We start from the raw sequence: 21,054 nt of genomic DNA, 5'->3' as shown, positions 1-21,054 counted from the left end.
GAAGCCTAGGGCAAGCAATGCCTTAGCTTCAAGGTCATGTTCTTTCCACTAGCTCTTTGTGTTTTCTTCTCAACTGCTCTTCCAGTGGCCCTGCTTTTCCCTTCCCCCAGATGGATCTGATAGAGTTAGTGCTAGTTTCCTGTTGCCTGATCTGATTCTTCTCTCACCTATGTCTTCCCTGCTTTGTCAGGTTGCTGGTGTGGCTTTGCTTTCACAGCTCTCTTATAATGGTGTGGTTTTATGCCTGGTCACTACAATGAAATGATAAATATAATAACAATAAATTGCTATCATGTGAGCACTTACTTAAGGCATTGCATTAAAGACTTCACTTGAATTATCTCATTTCTTTGTCAGAATTCTGTGGGAGATAGGCACTGACATCTCCTTGAATGAGAGAAAAAGACTTCAATTAAGCAATTGGCTAATTCTCTCAAGTTTACCTAGTGTGAACTCTGGCATTCTATTGTCTTGCTTTTCCTCCTCCAACATACATGCTACCCTACACCCTACTTCCTTATTCCTGTATGCTTCTGTGGAAATGCAACAATGTTTGCCCAGTTCTCTACTGAGAACTGTCTGCTTCTACCATGTTGTTTTGGGTTTTGTTAATAGTTGGTGGTACCATTCACCATTGTTAATTATTCAACAATTTCCCTGTACTTCTTTTATCTTCCAACCACAACCTTTTATGCTTCTTATACCAATGGACACATACCACAGACCTACTCAGAAAGAAAACACTCAAAAATGACAACAAAACCATATAGCATAATGACTAATATAACATACAAATCAACAGCACTGGTGACTCACATCTGTACTCCTAGCACTCAAGAGGCTGAGATCTGAAGATAGCAGTTAGAAGCCAACCAGACAAATCCAAGGGACTCTTATCTCAATTAACTAGTAAAAAAGTTGGAGCTGGAGGTGTAGCTCAAGTGATAGAACACCAGCCTTGAGCAAAGAATGTGGGGCCCTAAATTCAAAGCCTATTGCTGGCACCAAAATAGAATAAATATATATTAGCCATTGCTAAAGGTATTATGTGATGGTAAGGCATTATCACTATCTTTATGAGTTCACAAGCGATGGTGAAGAAGAGATTGGAAAGCAAAGATAAGAACACAAGACAACTGCAGTTACAAAGCTATAAATAAATGTGCACCAAGCAACATACCACTGGAGGATGGGTTGACTCAGTTCCTTTTGTGCTACTATAACAGAATATCACACACTGGGCAATTTATAATGAACAGAAACGTATTTGGCTCCCACTTTCAAAGGTTGGAAAGTCTAAGACTATGGCCCACCATCTAGTTAAGACCCTCTCGCTGCATTATAACATAGCAGAATGTACCAAACAACTTTTTATAAGGCGCCCACTCTCAAGAAAATGACATTGACATTTTCACAAGGATAAGGTCTCAGGACCCTCAAGCCCATCCCCACACATGGTTCCAATGCTTAAGAGCCCCACACTTCAACCACAGCAAAAATTAATGCCAGAAAAGACTTTGCCAGTGGCTTGTGCTTGTAATCCTAGTTACTCAGGAGGCTGAGATCCAAAGATTGCAGTTCAAAGTCAGGCCCATGAGAGAGACACTTATATCCAACTAACTATAAAACAGCCAGTAGTGGAGCTATAGCTCAAGTGATCGAGCACAAGACTTGAGCAAAAAAGCTCAGGAACAGTGCCTAGGCCCCTAGGATTGGCACCTATGCGTGCGTGCACGCACACGCACGCACGCGCGCACACATACACTAAGATTTACAGCAAAGAAAGTGACTTTTGGTGGGATTTGTAAAGATCAGGACACTAGAGAAGTGGTAAGAGGGCATTTCCAATGGAAGGAGCAGCCTACGCAGATAGATACACGCCAGAGACTACGTGGGCATGCGCATTGGTGAGACGTTCAGAAAGGCTGGAAAGCTGAGCTATAGGGGAAAGGAGGTTGATTACTAAAGAACTATAGCATTCTCAGGGTGAATGCATGAGGAGAGCCAAGTTTTCTACATGGATGACCTCAGAGTCTTGCAGACTAGACACTGGCTTATACAAGATTAAGCTGCATGCCTTCCTAACCTGTTTCCATGAACATCAGCACACTTGTCATCATTTTCTTAAAAACCATCGTGATCACATAAGCCACGAGCTTACAGAACGATCTAATTGTTCTGCTGTATGTTTGGGAGCTGCTCAATATGTCAGCAGAGCAATCAGGAGCCCCAAAGCAATATATCCACCAGATTCTAAAAGCTATTCTTCTTTTACCTCTTAGAATCTACATATACTGTCCAATGGCATGAAAGAAAGGCAAATCGTATGGTTTTAAAAAAAGGAGAAAAAAAAGGAGATGTAAAAGAAGGAGATGTAAAGATGATTTGTATTGATTTCTTACCTTAGTCCAGTCTAGACCATCTGTGGATTGCAGTTATGAGTTCTCTCCAACTCCCATTTCCATTTATAATGGAGCTATTAAAGTTCTTTCACATCATGGCTTCAAAAAATTACTAGGTACCATAAACTCTACTATTTTACCAAAATGCTCTTTCAAAGTGATATGATTACATATCTATGCAAGCTGGGAGTCATCAGGAAGCCACATAAAGTAATCTTTTACTTATTAAACCCATAATGCCATATTCTTTGTAGGAATTTAAGAATGATAGAGAAATCATTAACCTTAAAATTTCCTAATCAGGAGGCTGGGAAGGTAGCTCAGCGGTAGAGTGCATGCCTTGCAAGCATGAGGCCCTGGGTTCCATTCCTCAGCACCACATAAACAGAAAAGGCCAGAAGTGGCGCTGTGGCTCCAGTGGTAGAGCGCTAGCCTTGAGCTGAAGAGCTGAGGGACAACGCCCAGACCCAGAGTTCAGGCCCCATGACCGGCAAAAAAAAAATTTTCCTAATCATTGAGTTCTTCATTTCCTAAATATAGGTAGCTCTATTGACTTTTAAAATCTCAGTTTGAGCCAGGCACCCGTGGCTCATTCCTGTAATACTAGCTACTCAGGAGGTTGAAATCTGAGGATGGCAGTTTGAAGCCAGCCCTGGCAGAAACGTCCCCATGAGATTCTTATCTCCAATTAACCACTCCAAATCCAGAAGTGGCACTGTGGCTCAAGCGCATTCGTATTGAGCACAAAGAGACTCAAGGACAGCGCCCAAGCCCTGAGTTCAAGCCCCATGACTGACAAAAAAAAAAGGCTCAGTTTGGGCTGGGCACTAGTGGCTCACACTGTAATCCTAGCTGAGATCTGAGGATCATAGTAGGAAGCCAGCCAGGGCAGGAAGTCTGTGAGTCCCGTCTTCAATTAACTACCAAAAAGCCAAAAGCAGAGCTGTGGCTTCAGCAGTAGTGTGCTAGTCTTGAGTGAAAAAGCTAAAGGACAGCACCCAGGCCTTGGGTTCAAGCCCTAGTAGTAGCACACACACACAAGCCTTTCAGATTGAGACAGAATAAAACCTTTAAAAAGCATGCATAGATCATTTTTCACTGGCATTAAACTCTTAAACCAGGCCCTGAAACATTCACATTCCTTGAGATCAACTTCAGACCTGTCAAGGAATGCAGTGTGCCCCAACAAATGTGTATTCTCTCCCACAGCTTGGCTTCATAGTTAAAGTGGGCTTCTGTCATTATCAGTGTTGACCTGTTATTGCAAAAATCACTTACACCTGTCATTCCTAGTTACTTATCTGCTAATCTTATACTCTATTAACTTCAGTCAATATTTAATGGTCTTGGGGGAGCTGAGTAGAATAGTGCTGACAAAGATAATTAAAACTCTGTAAGCTTAAGACTCTGGTGGCTGTTATTAATAAAGAAGCAAAACTCATCTAATAAAAATTCCTATTCTGGGGCTGGGAAGGTGACTCAGTGGTAGAGCGCATGCCTTGCATGCCAGAAGCCCTGGGTTCAATTCCTCAGCACCACATAAGCAAAAAGAAAAAAGCCGGAAGTGGTGCTGTGGCTCAAGTGGTAGAGCGCTAGCCTTGAGCTGAAGATGAGGGACAGCGCCCAGGCCCAGGGTTCAGGCCCCACGACCGGACCCCAAAAAAAAAAAAAAATTCCTATTCTGACATCATGATTATTTTTGTTATTTCCAAACCAGTTAATTTTTGGATACAAAGGCTTTTGGATTGCAAACCAACTGCAGGAAGAGATATATAAACATGCTCAATGTTCTCAAACTTATTACAAAAGCTAAAAAAAAGAACTACCAAATGGTACATTACTTCAAAAATAGATAAGCAATGTGAAGAATGCTTGGTATACATGTTGCTTGCTTTCTAGCAAAGAGAAATCTATAATAATCTAATAGTAAACATATCCCTTAAGAAAGAGAAGAGTGGGGCTGGGAAGGTGGCTCAGTGGTAGAGCGCTTGCCTTGCATGCCTGAGGCCCTGGGTTCGATTCCTCAGCACCACATAAGCAAAAAGAAAAAAGCCGGAAGTGGCGCTGTGACTCAAATGGTAGAGTGCTAGCCATGATCTGAAGAGCTGAGGGACAGCACCCAGGCCTAGAGTTCAGGCCCCACAACTGGACCCAAAAAAAAAAAAAAAAGAGAAGAGTGAGTGTGGCTTCTCCTTCCAGGATTCACATATTTCCTCTTCCCATCACTCATACACAAGCTAGAAGAGTGGAGGGGAAAGAAAAGAAAAAGAAGAAAGCTAGGCATTGGTGGCTCACACCTGTAATCCTATTCAGGCTGAGATTTGAGGATCACAGTTCAAAGCCAGCCTGGGCAGGAAAGTCTATCAGATTAACTCTAAATAACCACCAGAAAACTGGAAGTGGAGCTGTGGTTCCATGTGGTAGAGCACTAGCCTTGAGCAAAAGAGCTCAGGAACAGTGCCCAGGCCCTGAGTTCAAACTCTATAACCAAGAACAAAAGAAAGAAGGAATATGAAGGAAGGAAGAAGGAAGGAAGGAAGGAAGGAAGGAAGGAAGGAAGGAAGGAAGGAAGGAAGGAAGGAAGGAAGGAAGGAAGAAAGGAAGGAAGGAAGGAAGGAAGGAAGGAAGGAAGGAGAAGAAAATATGGCAACACAGAGCTAAATACTGCCCCATCCCCCCAAAACCATAGAGCACCATTTTCCAAAACTAAGACAGTCCTTACCTCCTTGGGGAAACTGACCAGATGCCAATGCAGCACCAAAAGACCATACAATAAAGCTTTAATTACATTCATTAGAGAAATTTCTTCCTGCAGATCCATCTCATTATTTGGAGTTCTATCTCAGGCTTGGAGCTTGTGTTTCCATGGCTTGTTCATAGCAGAGATCTTCTCACTTCCCCACAGCAGGAAAGTGTTCCTCCTAATTATGCTGAATGTGCCCCAGACCCCATCTTACCATCTGACAACCAAGGCCATACATTGGTTCTATCTAGCCTCAGCAAAGAAAGTATGAGAAATAATGCACACAGAACTTTATAGTGATCTACCACCTGACTTCTCATGAAATGGTCCAGCTACTGATATGTCAAGTGGTATTTTCATTGCCCTGTGAAAAGGCTGTTAATACAGTCACAGCATTGTTTATATGCCTAAAGGCAAAAACAGTGTTTTGGCTACCACCATAATGGGGGAAAATGTCATAATCATCTGACCAAAGGTGATGCATTTGATAGGGTGGCTCATGCCTGTAATCCTTGTTACTCCCTCCATGCTTTTTTAAAAACAACATTGGGGGCAGGCACCTGTAGCTCACGCCTGTAATCCTAGCTACTCAGACAAGAAAGTCTGTAAGACTCTTATCTCCAATAAACTACTACAAAACAGGAAGTGGTGCTGTGGCTCAAGTAGTAGAGCACTACTAGCCTTGAGCTGTTGAGCTGAAGAGCTGACAGACAGTACCCAGGCCAACTTCAAGCCCCACAACTGACAAAAATATATAAATAAATATAAAAAATAAAAATAAAAACAACATTGAGGCGCTGGGAGTCTGGCTCAGTAGTTAGGTGCTTGCCTAGCATGCATGAAGCCTTGAGTTCGATTCCACAGTACCACATGCACAGAAAAATCTGGAAGTGGTGCTGTGGCTAAAGTGGTAGAGTGCTAGCCTTGAGCAAAAAGAAACTTGGGGACAGTGCCCAGGCCCTGAGTTCAAGCCCTAGGACTGGCACCAAAAAAATAAAATAAAAATAAAAACAACATTGGTATTATTTCCATTCATGCATAGGAAGCACTTTGGTTATGTTTATATATTATACCTGCTCCTCTCCTTTCATGCTCCCCACTCCAACTAGTTACAAAAGTTCTTGAGTTCATTTTTTTAAAAAAGCCATATGCCCAAATTGCCCAAAGATTCTATGAATCAAGAATACTTTTTTTTATCTCAACATCCCTTTTTCTCTTTTAGTTCTCGAGTCTCACTACCATGTTCTTTTCCTGCACTGACCCTATCACGATATAAAATTGCTTATTTGTGGCCAAAGTGACAGAGTAAAAACACTAAGTGCAAGCGCAAGGCCCTGAGTTCCAGCACAAAATACTATTATTAATTAAAATTTTCAAAAATAACAAAACTCCTTATTTGTAAATATGCAACACTGGTACCATACTTCCTACAAGACACTGTTCTAAATGCTTTTGTGAATGAATTTCTCTTGTAGTAATCAGCAGTGACCTAAACACTGATTCCCTTAATCCTCACAACTCTATGAGATAAGCACATTTTACCATCCCTATATTACAGATAAGGATGTTGAGATACAGACAGGTGCAGGAATTTGCCTAGGATCACAGGCAAGGTCTGCTGGGGTCCCAGCAATCAGACTCCAGAACCCCCCTGCACTCAGCTACAACACTGTTTTACTCATCAGTTTAACTTAGTTTTGTGTCACTTATCTACAAAACTGTCAGACTCACAAAACAGGAGTCCCTTAGACTCACATCTGTATCAGTATCCAGCACAGTATCTGGCACACAAGAAGCAAGGTGAACAAATGAATAGAGGAATGAATGAATGAATGTGGAAGAGCGGGGTCCAGTGCTTCTGGGCTCTCTACTCACAGGTCTGTTTCCTCTGTCCGACATGTCACAGCTGTGTGATCAATAATAAGTGAACATTCCCCTTGCAATGCCAGCAAACAGCAAATGAGTACACGGCTAGAGTCATTCCTTTTGTTTGAAGCAGATGATTGTAAATATGCTCAAAACAGAGAATGATGAGAGCAAAGATGAGCTTTCTGGCATGTACTCTAACTGAATTAGACAAATGAACAAATGTTTTATTCATTGGCAGCAAGAGCCCAAATCAGAAAACATATACAGTACTGAGCTTTGAGTACTGTAATTTCAAATACTGAGGATATTTAATACACATTTTCTTGTTGTTGTTGGTTGTGGGGCTTGAACTCTGGTCCTAGGCGCTGTCCCTCAGCTCTTCAGCTCAAGGCTAGCTTTCTACCACTTGAGCCACTTCTGGTTTTCTCAGTGGCTTATTGGAGATAAGAGTTTCATGGACTTTCCTGCCTAGGCTGGCTTTGAACTGTGATCTTCAGATCTCAGCCTCTTGACTAGCTAAGATTATAGGTGTAAGCCACTGGTGCCCGGCTTCTAACACACATTTTTTAAATCAATACATTTTAAATGAACTTATCAGTCTCCAGGTGAATTATGAAGGTCTAAGTATATTCAAAGCATTTGTTGCAATTCTCTTTCATGATGGCAGCATGACTTCTAAAAGTAAATCATCTGAAGTTGTATGTCAGTAGCTATAATCCTAGCTACAGGAAGCTAAAATCTGAGAATCATGGTTCAAAGCAAGCTTGGTCAGGAAAATTCATGCCAGACTCTTATCCCCAATAAACCATTAAAGTGCTGGAAGTAGAGCTGTGGATCAAGTGGTAGAGAACCAGCCTTGAGCAGAAGAACTAAGAGATAGTGCCCAGGTCCTGAGTTCAAATCGCTATAATAATGGCAACAATAAATAATCTAAAAAACAGAAGCAGTTGAAAAAGTTACAGGGTGTGCATAGATATATGTGACTTCTCATTGCCAATGTCCAGAATCAGTTCTATTTTTAGAAGAAAACCAGAGCCAATAAAACTTCCAAATAAACTATTAATTGACACAGTCACATGCACAAAAACTGGTTTTCCTAAGTAACCAGAATGATGTCTTACATTTCAAATCCAGTGCAAACAACTCCCATACTGAGTACATATACTGCAGTACAGAAAGAACTGGCTTGTGTGTTTATCTACCATGCCAGGAACAAAAGAATCCAACCTTAGTAAACAGGCAAACACACTGTAAAACTATTTATCTGTTGACCTTTTGTCCTACCAAGGAACTGGATTTGCTATTTTGAACAATGCTCTGATCATCAACAGACAAATCTTCAGACTGAGCTTGCTCATGGAAACTAGGTTTTCACAGATTTTCATTCTAAAAAAGCAATGGCAAACAGATGTATCCTTCAGACTCTGCATCAGATTGACAAAATTCCTGACAGAAACAACTTCAGGGGGGAAAGCTCACAGTTTCTGAGGTTTCAGTCCATCATGGCAAAGGAGGGCATAGCAAAGAAACTTATACTATGGGGGCCAGGATGCAGAGTAGAACAGCAATAGGAAGGAGACGGGGCAGGATATAACCCCCCAAGGACACATAAATGACCTACTTCCCTCAATTATCACAACAGAGAAGTGAATGAATGAGTGTGTGTGTGTGAGTGTGTGTGTGTATGTGAGTGTATGAGTCCCATAACGGCTCATCCATGTAATAAAAGGAAGAGTTAATCATATTAAGGAATCTTGATTGTCCACTTGATTGGACTAACAAATTCCTAACAGATTAGTAAGGCACCACTCTGGATCTCTTTGAGGCTTTACCTACTCATGGATTTTAAATCTCAATAAACTATTGGGAGGTGGTGGAACTGTGGAAGTGGAGTCTAGAGGAATTGGACCTCTAAAGGTAGGCCTTTGAAGACCTTGGCCCTGGCCCCTTCTGCTTACTCCTCCCGGCTTTCTGGCTGCCATGCGGCAAGCCGCTTTCCTCCATCATGTTCTCCTGTGATGTCTCTGCCTTGTCACGGCCTGAAACTAAGGGAGCCCACCAATCACAGACTAAAATCTCTGAAACAATGAACCCAAATAAATCTTTGCTCCTTTACCTTTCCCGGGTATTTCTTCATCATGACAAAAGTCTGACTAATGCAGAACCCATTATTCTAGAAGTTTCCTACCCTATAAAAGGGACCAAACATTGACAAAATGTAGAGATAATTATCACTCAGAGATGAAGACTATAGATGGGGAAAATGCCCTTTCTGAACAGCAACAGAGTTGGAAGCAGGAGGCCTATATTTATATAAGGCATGTGACTATGGCATTTTTATCTTTTCCTAGACACATAAACGCCTTTCTTTATGAAAGATTTTCTGTATATTGTAACCCCAATTAAGGAAGGTCAGGTGGGGTGGCACACAGCTGTCATACTAGCTATGCAGTCTAAGTCTACCCAGCCATAAAAAAAAAAATCCAAGAGCCTATTTGAAAATAATGAAATTAAAAAGGGACTGAGAACATGACTACAGTGGCAGAGAGCTTGCCTGACAAACAACATCCTGTATTCAAACTTCAGTATTTAGTACAAAAAGAAAAGAGAAGGGAACAGAATGGAGAGAGGAAGGAAAACAAAGAGAGAGAAGAGGAGGGGAGGGGTAGAGAGAGGGAGGGGTAAAGAGAAGGGGATGGGGTAGGAAAGAAAGAAGAGGGAAGGGGCAGGGAAGGCAAAAGGAAATAGTGATAGTTAAAGGTAAAGGAAACAAATTTAGAAACTACACATATTCTTGCAGTTGACTAACTCCTGCTTGTGGATTCAAATTCCCTGAAAACAAGGACTAATTCTTCCTCACTTTGTCAACGGGTTGGGATGAACTCCTGCTGCAGAACCAAGTCCTGGGCACACAACCATGCTCTGCCGACATAGAGCTTACATTCCAGAGGTGGTGACAGTATCCCAAAAAATAGTAAAATAAAAATAATGTGTAAGTGTCAAAAGGAAAACCAAGAGCTGACACAGAAGTAAAAACCTGGGCTAGCAGGTGGCCCTGTATACTTCAGATCCAGATACACACACACTGGGGGGTCAATCTAAGGAAGTGATATATGCAGCTTAAGCAGAAATGTGAAGTCTGGTGAGGGAAAAGCTTAAATAAATAAATAGGAAACACATAGGCAAAGATTGAGGTCACTTAAGACTTGAGCTTGTGTAGGACAGGAGAGAAATACTTGCATGGTTCAACTATGGAACATGTGGTAAAATGACATTGTGTGAGTATGGGGAGGGAAATGGGGGTTCAGTCATCCATGATCCTTGGGCCTCAGTGGCTCACACCTGTAATCCTAGCTACTCAGGAAGCTGAGATCTGAAATTCCCACTTCAACACCAGGAAACTCCATGTGGTTCTTTATCTCCAATTAACTAGCAAAAAGCCAAAAGTAGAGCTGTGGCTCAAGTGATAGGGTACCATCCTGGAACAGAAAAGACCAAGTGAGAGTTCATGATCCTGAGTTCAAGCCCCAGGGATACCACACACACACACACAAAAAAAAAAAAAAAAAAAAAAAGCTGGGCACCAGTGGCTTATGCCTGTAATCCTAGCTACTCTGCTCAGTAGGCCAAGATCTAGATCTAGGCATCACAGTTTGAAGCCAGCCCAGGCAGGAAAGTCTATGAGACTCTTATCTCCAATAAACCACCAAAAAATCGAAAGTGGTTCAAAGTAATAGAGTACTAGCTTAAGCAAGAGAACTCAGGGACAGCATCTAGATCTGAGTTCAAGCCATAGGACTGGCATACACAAGTATGCATGTGCACATTCATACATACCTACACACACACACACACACACACACACACACACAAGATAAAATTGTAAGACACAAAAGAATAGTAGATATATTCAATTAAAATTCCTATGTCTGACATGGAACCTGAAATAGTAGTCTATTTCTATTCACAAGTTATACAATATGCTTGTATGCATAGTTCTCACTTGGAGAATTTTAGAAATTTCTGTGAAAACTCACAGAACTTAAAAATGAAAACTATTTAACTAGTTTAAGGATACTCACAAAATAAAAGCAGAGTTGCAAATTTAGGCTTCTATTTTTAGCCAGGAAAATTCCATCCCCAACATCTTGCAAGAAGTAAAACTTGGAAGAGATGAGTAATGTCAAAGATAGCACTAATTCCCCTGCTCTTTTAGTGAAGCTGCACAAATATATGTCAAGATTATCTGAAATTAGACCAAACAAAGGTTGTTTTTTTTTTTTCTTTTGGAAGGACTTGTTTTTTTTGTTGGTTTTTTTTTGTTTTGGGATTACAGGCATGAGCCGCCTGGCTTTTTTTTTTTCTGTATGTGTGTGTGTGTGTGTGTGTGTGTGTGTGTGTGTGTGTGTGTGTGCGCGCGCGCGCGTGCATGCATGCGTGCGCCACTGGGGCTTGAACTCAGGGTCATGAACTCTCACTTGGCCTTTTCCATTCCAGGAAGGTACTCTATCACTTGAGCCACAGCTCCACTTCTGGCTTTCGCTAGTTAACTGCAGATTTAACTTCATATGTTGTCCTTCTGTGTCTAAACCAGAGCTACATAAACAGTATAACCACAAGCATAAACCAGCTACATGTATACTAACCACTTATATTGAATGTAACAAAAAAAAAAGTGCAGGTGCAGCATGCTTCTGCTATGATGGACACTGGGAATTTTTTTAGTCATTTGTGTACTTGAACTTGTAAAATTACACAACAACCCACCAAGTCATTGGACTTAACCTACTTACAACATTTAAATTTTATGGCTAAGGGCATAGCTCAAGGGCTAGAATCCAGAATTCAGATTCAACCTCTAGCCCTGGGAGGCAGGTGGGGGGTTAGGGTTAGGGGGAGGGGATAAAAATTAAAAAAAAAATCAAACAAAAGCTTGGTATCATCTGCTGCTCTTCTCTCCGCCCCAGATGATTAAAACAGAACAACTGGAAGCCAGTGATTTTTACTTAATTGTATATGGCGGTTACACACATTATTTTTACACTTTGTGATTTTACATGTCATATTATTTAATTACATAATTTGCATATGAGATAGTTTAAAATTTATCATTTATACTTTGTAATGTGTGTGTGTGCACACGCACACACACTCATGCTGGTACTAGGTCTTGATCTCAGGGCTTCTTGCTTAGCTTTTTTCACTCAAGGATGATGTTCTACCAATTGAGCCACACTTCTTCTTCTGGCTTTTTGCTGGTTAGTTGGAGATAAGAGTTTCTTGGATTTTTCTGCCTAGGCTGGCTTCAAACCTTGGTCCTCAGATCTCAATCTCCTGAGTAGCTAGGATTACAGGTGGGAGCCATGTAATACTTTAATATTACTTGTATTAATACTTTTCAATCCATCCTGTAATACTTTATATAAACACATTCAAATGCCTGTTTTTACCTGTTCTTAAACACATACTGTAATAATTAATTTTCTGTTCTAAGATATAGATTCAAAATAGACTTTTCCTTGCTATTCCTAAAGACACGGGCTAAAAGGTACACCTGAGTTAGGTACACAGACATTTTATTTCCCATTAAAACAGAATTCCACCTGAGTTCAGTAGTCCCTACTGCTCAGGAGGCTGAGACAGGAGGAAACCAGTATGGGCATCATAGCAAGATCTAAGTTCTTTAAAAAAAATTATATAAAAAAATACTTACTCATTATAAGTATATCCAAGTACGTCTTCAGCATTAGCCCCTTTATAAACTTCATAAACATACTCACTGAGCAATTACTATCACTAGGAAAAATCAACAGCACAAAAGTCTGTCGCACTGACAGTGAAAACTAATCTTCTATAAGTGCAGTTCAGCCATATTAGATAAGAGAACATGCATTAGAATCTTCCCAGTCCCTTTCTACCATAACAAGCCTTACAACACTGGGATATGATTGAATCTTTGTAGCCCACTTTTCCCATCCGTAAAATGGAAGAAATACTGCTACATATTATACATGGTCACAGTGAAGCTCATGGAATAATCTAGGAAAGGCAATGACAGCAGTGCTGCCACCATCATTGAGCTCTTGTTCAATAAATGTTCGTTTTAAGGAAATGCATTAAAAGCTACCCAGATATGCAAAAGACAGTGCAATATAGACTTGCCACTTTGGGACCTTAAAGTAACAAGCCCACAACACATCCAATGAGTTACAAAACTTGTAATAATACTTTAGGAAGACCATATTTCTAACAAAATATTTTCCTTGTCAAACCAATTGTAAATAAGCCATAGATCTAGCCCCATTTTACAATGGGGTATGTATGTTGGCTAGGGTTAGTTACACCAATATGTCCCTGAAGCAATGATATGCTAAAACAAATATCCAGATTTTTTTTTGGGGGGGGGGGGGTTGGTCGTGGGGCTTGAACTCTGGGCCTGGGCGCTGTCCCTCAGCTCTTCAGCTCAAGGCAAGCACTCTACCACTTGAGCTACAGCGCCACTTCTGGTTTTCTGGTGGTTTATTGGAGATAGGAGTCTCACGGTCTCTCCTGCCCAGGCTGGTTTTGAGCCACGAACCTCAGATCTCAGTCTCCTGAGTAGCTAGGATTACAGGCGTGAGCCACCAGCGCCCGGCTATAACTAGATATTTTTAACTAAACAACCAGAATAGAAGATGGGGAAAGAGGAGGAAAAAGAAGAAGAGCAGGATGAGAAAGAAGGGAAAGAGGCAGAAGAGGAGGAAAAGAAGTAGAAATATTTGCAACAACACTCAGGTTGACCATCATCAGACTAAATTGCCCAAATATTTTTCTTTCTATTGATTTTCTTAATAGCCAGCATTGGCAAGTATGCTGATATTTTCCTAACATGTGCCATATACCAGATAACCTAGAAAATTCACTGAAATCATCAGTTCCCTCACCAAGCAATAATTTGCTCATTTCATGCTGAGAAAAAAAGCATTTTAATAAAGTCTGACTTACTGAATACTGTTCTTTCTTAGGATGCAAATAAAGCTTTAATTTTTGCAAAAAAAAAAAAAACTATCATAATCTGACATTAAAATATATTTCTCCCAAAATGAACACTTTGTTCATTTGCAGAACTCTTGTGAATGCTTACCTTGGGAAGAAGCTACTAAGATAAAAGATTAAAAGTTCTTTTCAGTTGGGCACTGGTGCCTGTAATCCTAGCTACTCAGGAAGTTGAGATCTGAGGATCACAGTTTGAAGCCAATCAGGGTAGGAAAGTCCGTAAGACTCTTATCTCCAATTAACCACCAGAAAACCAAAGGTGGGACTGTGGCTCAAAGTGGTAGAGCCTTAAGTGAAAAAAGATCAGGGACAGCAGCCAGGTGCTGAGTTCAAGTCCCATGACTGACAAAAGAAAAAAAGAGCTCCTTTCAATATTCTAAAGTCAGATGTTATTTCTCATCATTCTTATCTTATATTTTCAAGTCTGAGAATGACTGCAAAAATAACCAAGAACAAAATAGTCATATAACTTACAAATGAACACAATAATTTAGGGCCTCAGTTTAGGGGACTATGGCTCTAGAGCCAGTAGTATAAGCAGCACCAGAAACAGAATCAGATACTGAATGTAGGAAGAGGACAAAGCATGGGGTGTTACACTGTCCATAATCCCATCTACTCAGGAGGTGGAGATGAATAGAGCTCAATTCAAAGCCAGCCCAAGGAAAAAAAAAGGAGACCCTATTGGAAAAACAAACTAAAAGGAAAAAAAGACTGCTCAAAGGGACTGGTAGAGCAAATAGGAGACCCTAATCCAATCCTCAGTATGAAGAGAAAGAAAGAAAAAAAAAAAAGATTACGAAAAGAAATTGAAAATAGAGTTACCCAATCTGCTTCAGCCACCTCTCCAAGGTGATTTGGATATGCAGGCAAGTTTGAGAACTCTGTTTATGATAACTAAGCTGATAAAGAACAGCCTTCAGCTGCAGCAGAAGGCTCTGTTATAAGGCGCTCCCTTGCAGCTGGGAGGTCTGCACGCAGGTTTTTACCTTTCCCCCACATACAAGCTAGATTAGCCACCTCTGAGCAGGGAAGAGAGATCAAAAATTGAGACAGGTCCACCAGTTAGAAAGTGAGAGAGTGAAGAGTTCCAGATTCGTATTTCTCTGGTTGTCTGACTAGCATATTCCCAAAGCCATTGACCACAAACCATAAAGATTAACCAAGAGTGTCTGCCTAGTACTAGTCCATGAGTTCAAACCCCAATACTACAAAAAAAAAGGAAGTGAGAAATGACCTTGTTGATATATCTTAAAAATTTATTTATGTCAGCGGGATGTTAGAGTATGCATATTTTTTGGTTCTTTTCTAGTTTAAATATTCAAATGTGCTATCTGATAGTCCCTTCCATACAAGACTACCTAGACTTGAATAAATGGGATCCAACCCATGTGTGTTAACACATAGTTGATCCTCATTTCCACCTCTCTTTGCATCTGAAAGAAAAAAAAGTCCTTGTATTAGTCCATTACAGCTGAGCTTCTCCACAACACAGCTGGCAAGGTGTGGAGCCAGGGGGCTAATCACCACGGCAACTCCTTACAACATACTCAAGCTCTCAATATAGGCCTCCAGTTCTGAGGTCACATGGAGATCCACCCTCAGAAAAGATATCTGAGTTGATATTCTGCAAAACATGATCATTCTCTAGTAGAAACCACAATCCTCCAACTCAGAAGCTGAGCACAAAAGGAGACGTTGCCATTCAGCCACAGTAAATGTATGTCCCAGTTGACGATGAACATTACAGGTGAATAAGTTGTGTCCTTGTTAATGATGACCTTTTCCACATTAAAAATTGTCCCAGAGGGCTGGGAAGGTGGCTCAGTAGTAGAGTGCTTGCCTTGCATGCATGACGCCCTGGGTTCAATTCCATAGCACCACATAAGCAAAAAAAAAAGCCAGAAGTGGTAAAGCTCAAGTGGTAGAGCACTAGCCTTGAGCTGAAGAGCTCAGGGACAGTGCCCAGACCCAGAGTTCAGGCCTCACAACCAACAACAACAAAACAAAACAAAAGAAAAATAAAAATTGTTCCAGATCAATACATGTATGATCTTCCTACAGACTGGCCATTGTAGACAAAAGACAACCATGAGAACAAGCCAGCGGCAAGCTTATTTTGAGATGTTTGCAGACCCACTGATCTGGCTACCTTCTATGTCTACCTTCTATACTTTGCTCACTGAGTCCAAAAAACAAAAAAACAAACACAGGAGACTCAATAGTCACTTTGAGTCAACTAAGTAAGTCTCCAGTTCAAATGTAGAATCAAGACAAAACAATCAGATCTTCCTCTGACATCCAGAGTGTCCAAAACTATCCAGAGTCTACTCCTGAATTAATATGAACTCATATTAACTCATATGAACTCATCCCTTCAGTACATCTGGCTGCAGAATCAACCACTACTGAGACTGTTACCTGTAAATTCTGTAAAAACAATGGTCCTTCCAATGACAGCCATATTGACTGAACTGAAGATGTTCAAAAGAGGAACATAACAAGCATCACAATATTGGTAAGTATACTCGTTCACTCAACATACTTATATAAAAGTTCAGTGGCAACCCAAGCTGGGCACCAGTAGTTCACATCTGTAATCCTAGCTACTTAGGAAGCTGAGATCTGAGGATCACAAGTCAAAGCCAGCCTGAGCAGAAAAGTCAATGAGACTCTTATTTCTAATTATCTGCCAAAAAGCCTAAAGTGGAGTAATGGCTCAAGTGATAAGAGTGCTAGCTAGCCCTACACAACAGCCATAGGACTGGCTGGCGCGTGCGCGCGCGCACACACACACACACACACACACACACACACACACACACACACACACACAGTGGCAACCCACAGCTCTCTGGAATCATCCTTCAGATGTGTATTGTTTAGAACAGAGAGAATTTTCCATGCTTCAAGTCTGTGTCAATACTTTCAAATGTGAAGTCATACATAAAAATTCAGATTCCCACGTGGTCTTGCAAGAACAGTAGCTCTCAATAATGCTGAGCTTGCGCTCATTCCTATAACTTGCAGAGTAAAACTCTGAAAGAGGATACCCTGTATCCAGTCCCCTTCTTCCTCACTAAGGGCATTTGAATTTGTAACCTCTAATTAATGGCTGGAGAAAATCCCTAAGGAGACCACATCTGGACGTTCAAGTTAATGATTCCCAGCCAGAGCTTCTCTCAGTTCAGAGCAAATAAGAATCCATATCTTTAGATCAAAGACTCATCTGGGAAATGTCTTCTACCAGAAAGACATATGGCTTTTATGACTCCCACTGGACTAAAGGGGGAAATAATCCTAAACATGCCATTAGTAAAGTAGCAGCAAAACATGCAGTCTCTAATGCTTAATATGGAGGTGAGTAAAAAGGATGGGTTTTGGCTTTGTATTTTTTATTTTTATTTTGTGTGCCCTACAGTCGGGCTTAAACTCAGGGCCTCTGAGCTCTTGTGTGGCTTTCTAATTAACAGCTGTTAATTAGCTGTTTTGGTAGTTAACTGGAGATAAGAGTCTCACAGGGCTGGGAAGGTGGCTCAGGGGTAGAGTGCTTGCCTTGCATGCATGAGGCCCTGGGTTCAATTCCTCAGCACCACATAAGCAAAAAGAAAAAAAAAGCCAGAAGTGGCATTGTGGCTCAAGTGGTAGAGCGCTCACCTTGAGCTGAAGAGCAGAGGGACAGTGCCCAGGCCCAGAGTTCAGGCCCCACAACCGGACCCCCCCCCCCAAAAAACAGAGTCTCCCAGACTTTTCTGCTAAGGCTTGCTTTGAAGCCTGAACTTGTCTCAGCCTCTTGAGTAACTGTTGAGAATTCAATACTTTATGACCAGCAATGAAATTAGCAATAATAGGTCAAGCATCAGAACTGTAAAAATAAATAAATACATACATACATAACAAAAGTTCACCATAAACCACTAACAGTCATGGAAGTCTGAAAAGCCTGGAAAAATACACTTTATTCTTCCTTACTGGCAGAACCCGAACTTTTCTAATACAATAAAGACCATTACATTTTCAGAAAGTTTCCAATTTCCTCACGTGTGCCCATTAAAAATGAGTCTTGAACCAATGAGCATAACATGAAGTTCACTGAATCATGATCAGAAATCTGAAATCATTTGTAGAAAGGTATTCTGCCATATGTTATAACTGAAAAAAAAAAATGACAGCAAGTAAAACTAGCTCTTTTCACTCTGGAAAAACACACTGATTACTATGATATTTAACTATTTTACAAAGTAACTGATAAGTAAGTAAAATAAAAGACAACCAACATTTATTTCCTTCAATTCCTCACTAGACCTTTTGTGGAAAACTATTGTAAACAAATGTTTTTCAATTGCAGACACTACATTAATGAACTGAGAAAAAAATGAAAGCCTTGCTTATAAGATGTTTTTCTCATCGGACTATTAATTTCCCAACTGTCCAAAGAATGCCACATGATAAAACCTGAGATTTTATTTATTTATATTTAGCCAACGCTATTTTTCCAAAATAAAATAAATACTTTTCCAATACTTTGCAAACATTTAGTTATAAACAGCACTTGAGGAACAAAAAAAAAAAAAAAAAAAAAAAAAAACAAAACTTAAAGCCTATTTTCAAAAGCATAACCGCTACGCTTAAGTTTCCTTCCCGCTGTTGGATAAGAATTGCACCTGTTCTTAGGAAAGTAAAAGTTTAGTTTAGCAACATCATTTCGAGTCAACTACACTCTAGAGAATTGATCCTTTTTAAAATGGGGACCAAAATTAAACGTTCTTCAGAACTCACGATATAGCTAGGTAGCAGAGAGCTCACCCAGCGCGCGCAAGGCCCTAGGTGAGCAGAAGGGATGGGGGGTGGGGGGTAAGGAAGTAGATGTGAACTCTCTTCTAGCACACTTTATCTCCAATGAGTGAATAAACTACAAGAACGTTTTCCCATTGGACGTCCAAACTCAGAATTGTACTTTGCTGACAACCTGACAATGTTCCAAACTTTTCCCCCAGCCCAGCTCTGAAATCGCCTCCTCTGGACTGGATCTCTTAAATGGGTGCTCGATGAAGACCCGGCCGGATCAGGCGGGTTAAGGTGCAAAACACTTGACTAAGAACCAGCCAGTGGCCTTTGGGAACCCCACCCTCTCCTGTTCCAATCACACACACACACACAATCACACACACACAATCACACACACGCGCACACACACACACACCTGCACACACTTGCAACGGCCAGGCAAACCACTTCCAATCATACTCAAGCCACGGCGTACGTCCCGGGACCATGATCTCTGCGTCCTGGAACAGGGGAAGCTCCAATCTGGATCCCAGGACACTAGTCTTCCATCTTTCCATCTCCCCTGCGTCTGCAGGTCGTCTGCTCCCACCACCCGTGTCCAACACCTACCCAGCCCCAAACACCTTTCCTTCATTCCCAAGTCCCAGGAAGGGGGCGAGCCCGGCACCAAGCGCGCCACGTGGAGCGCGCGCGCGCGCGAGCGCTGAGACCTAAAAGTCAGTCCCCGCTCCTCGGTCCCCCCCGCTCTCCCAGCCCCAGAGGACGCGGGACTTGCCTGATTGGGGTCGGTAGCGCGGAAAACGTGGCAGGCCATCTGCGACTCGGGGTCGTCCGGCTGTGCCTTGATCAGGTAGGCAAAGTAGGTGAGGTCGTGGCTGTTGTGGATGAAGCGCGCGATGTGCTGCGCCTTGTGCTCGAAGATGAACACGGCGGGGTTGGGCTGTGGGGCCGAGGGTCCCGCGCCCCCGGCGGCCCCGGGCGCGGGGACGCAGCGCAGGAAGGGCGCGCTGAGCACCAGGACGACCTCACGGGCCGCGGGGGCCCCACAGCCGCCAGCCTCCGGCTTCTGACTGCGCCGGCGGATCTCGGCCATGAGCCAGGGCAGCATGGGCAGCGTTGTCCTACGGTCCAGGCACGAGCCTCCCACGTACCAGAGCCGGAACTGCTTGTCGCCCGGCTTCCCCTGGCCAGGCTGCGCTGGGGAGCCCGGCTCCGGCTCCAGCGGGTGCGGGAACGGCTCATCCTGAATGCAGCTGGGCGGCTCCATAACTCGTTCCTCTGGTGAGCAGCGGGGTGGCCCGCCTGGCGCACCGCGCCCCCAAGTCTGGCTGTGCAAGGCGCCGCCGAAACTGCCAACAGCCGCACTGGATCCCTGCGCTGGTTGGGGCGCGAAGGGATCCCCAACTCCGCGCCTCAGCGGCCCTGCCCCATGCGGCACTTCCCCGGGCGCGGCTCGCAGACGCTGGCTGCAGGCACCGAGGCGAGCGCCTGGCAGCCGATGGGCAGGAGAGGGCGAGTTAAATGGGCATTCTCCGTGCTCCGATCGAGCCTCGAGCCTCGTCTGCCCGCTTCCTCCCCAGCTGGTTTACCGGGCCTCCAAGCCGGTGCCGAGGCCCCTGGCGCCGCGGGCTCCAGCCCTGCTGCCCGCTGCGGCCGCGCGCTCGCCGGGGGCAGGCACTGCGAAGCGGGGCGGAGAATGGGGCTGTGGGCGGGAGGAGGGTGACAGGGCGGAGCGACTCCGACCGGGGTGACCGCCTGTCACCTGCGAAGGTCGGGGCCCGCGGGGCGGCAACACGATCGGTCCCGGCTACAACCCGCGGGGAACTATTCTCCTCGAAAATGACAAAAACAAAATGTGTCCCCCAGCTGCCCCTAGTGCAGCGCAGCGCGCTGCCCTTCCTCCTCCTCCTGCTGCTGTTCCCGTCCCTCCCTCGCTCCTTCCTTCCTTCCTTCCAGGCTGCTTCTTTAATCCGGCTACTACTCCGCCTCCCGTCCAGCCAGCAAACTGTATTGCCTACAAAAGCTTATCTGTGAATCTACCTCCCCGCCTCTTCCTTCTGCCCCGTGCCAGCCAAATCGCCCCAGGGAGCAGACGTTCCGAGCCCGGCGCTGGCACGGTCCCCACCTGTCCCTGCCCTGGGCGTCTCTGCTGCCCCCTGGAGAAAGAGGGGATCACTCGCAGCGGAGCTCTTGATTTTTTTTTTTTTTCTTTTACAG

The 21,054-nt window shown here is 43.0% G+C and overlaps 1 protein-coding gene across 1 annotated transcript in view; it reads right to left on the bottom strand.

Annotated features, from left to right (window-relative positions):
• Tbc1d4 (TBC1 domain family member 4) overlaps positions 1-20,390 on the bottom strand; it is a 155,884-nt gene extending 135,494 nt beyond the window's left edge. Inside the window, exon 1 of the mRNA XM_042685413.1 lies at positions 19,613-20,390. Coding sequence (XP_042541347.1) covers positions 19,613-20,104 — 492 coding nt within the window. The 5' untranslated portion in view covers positions 20,105-20,390. The remainder of the gene's footprint in view (positions 1-19,612) is intronic.
• Between the last annotated feature and the right edge of the window lie 664 nt (positions 20,391-21,054).

This window comes from Dipodomys spectabilis, unplaced genomic scaffold (assembly GCF_019054845.1).
Source record: "Dipodomys spectabilis isolate Male_0828 unplaced genomic scaffold, ASM1905484v1 ptg000095l, whole genome shotgun sequence".
In the NCBI taxonomy this organism is placed as follows: Eukaryota; Metazoa; Chordata; class Mammalia; order Rodentia; family Heteromyidae; genus Dipodomys; species Dipodomys spectabilis.
This window is presented reverse-complemented; position numbering and strand designations above follow the sequence as displayed.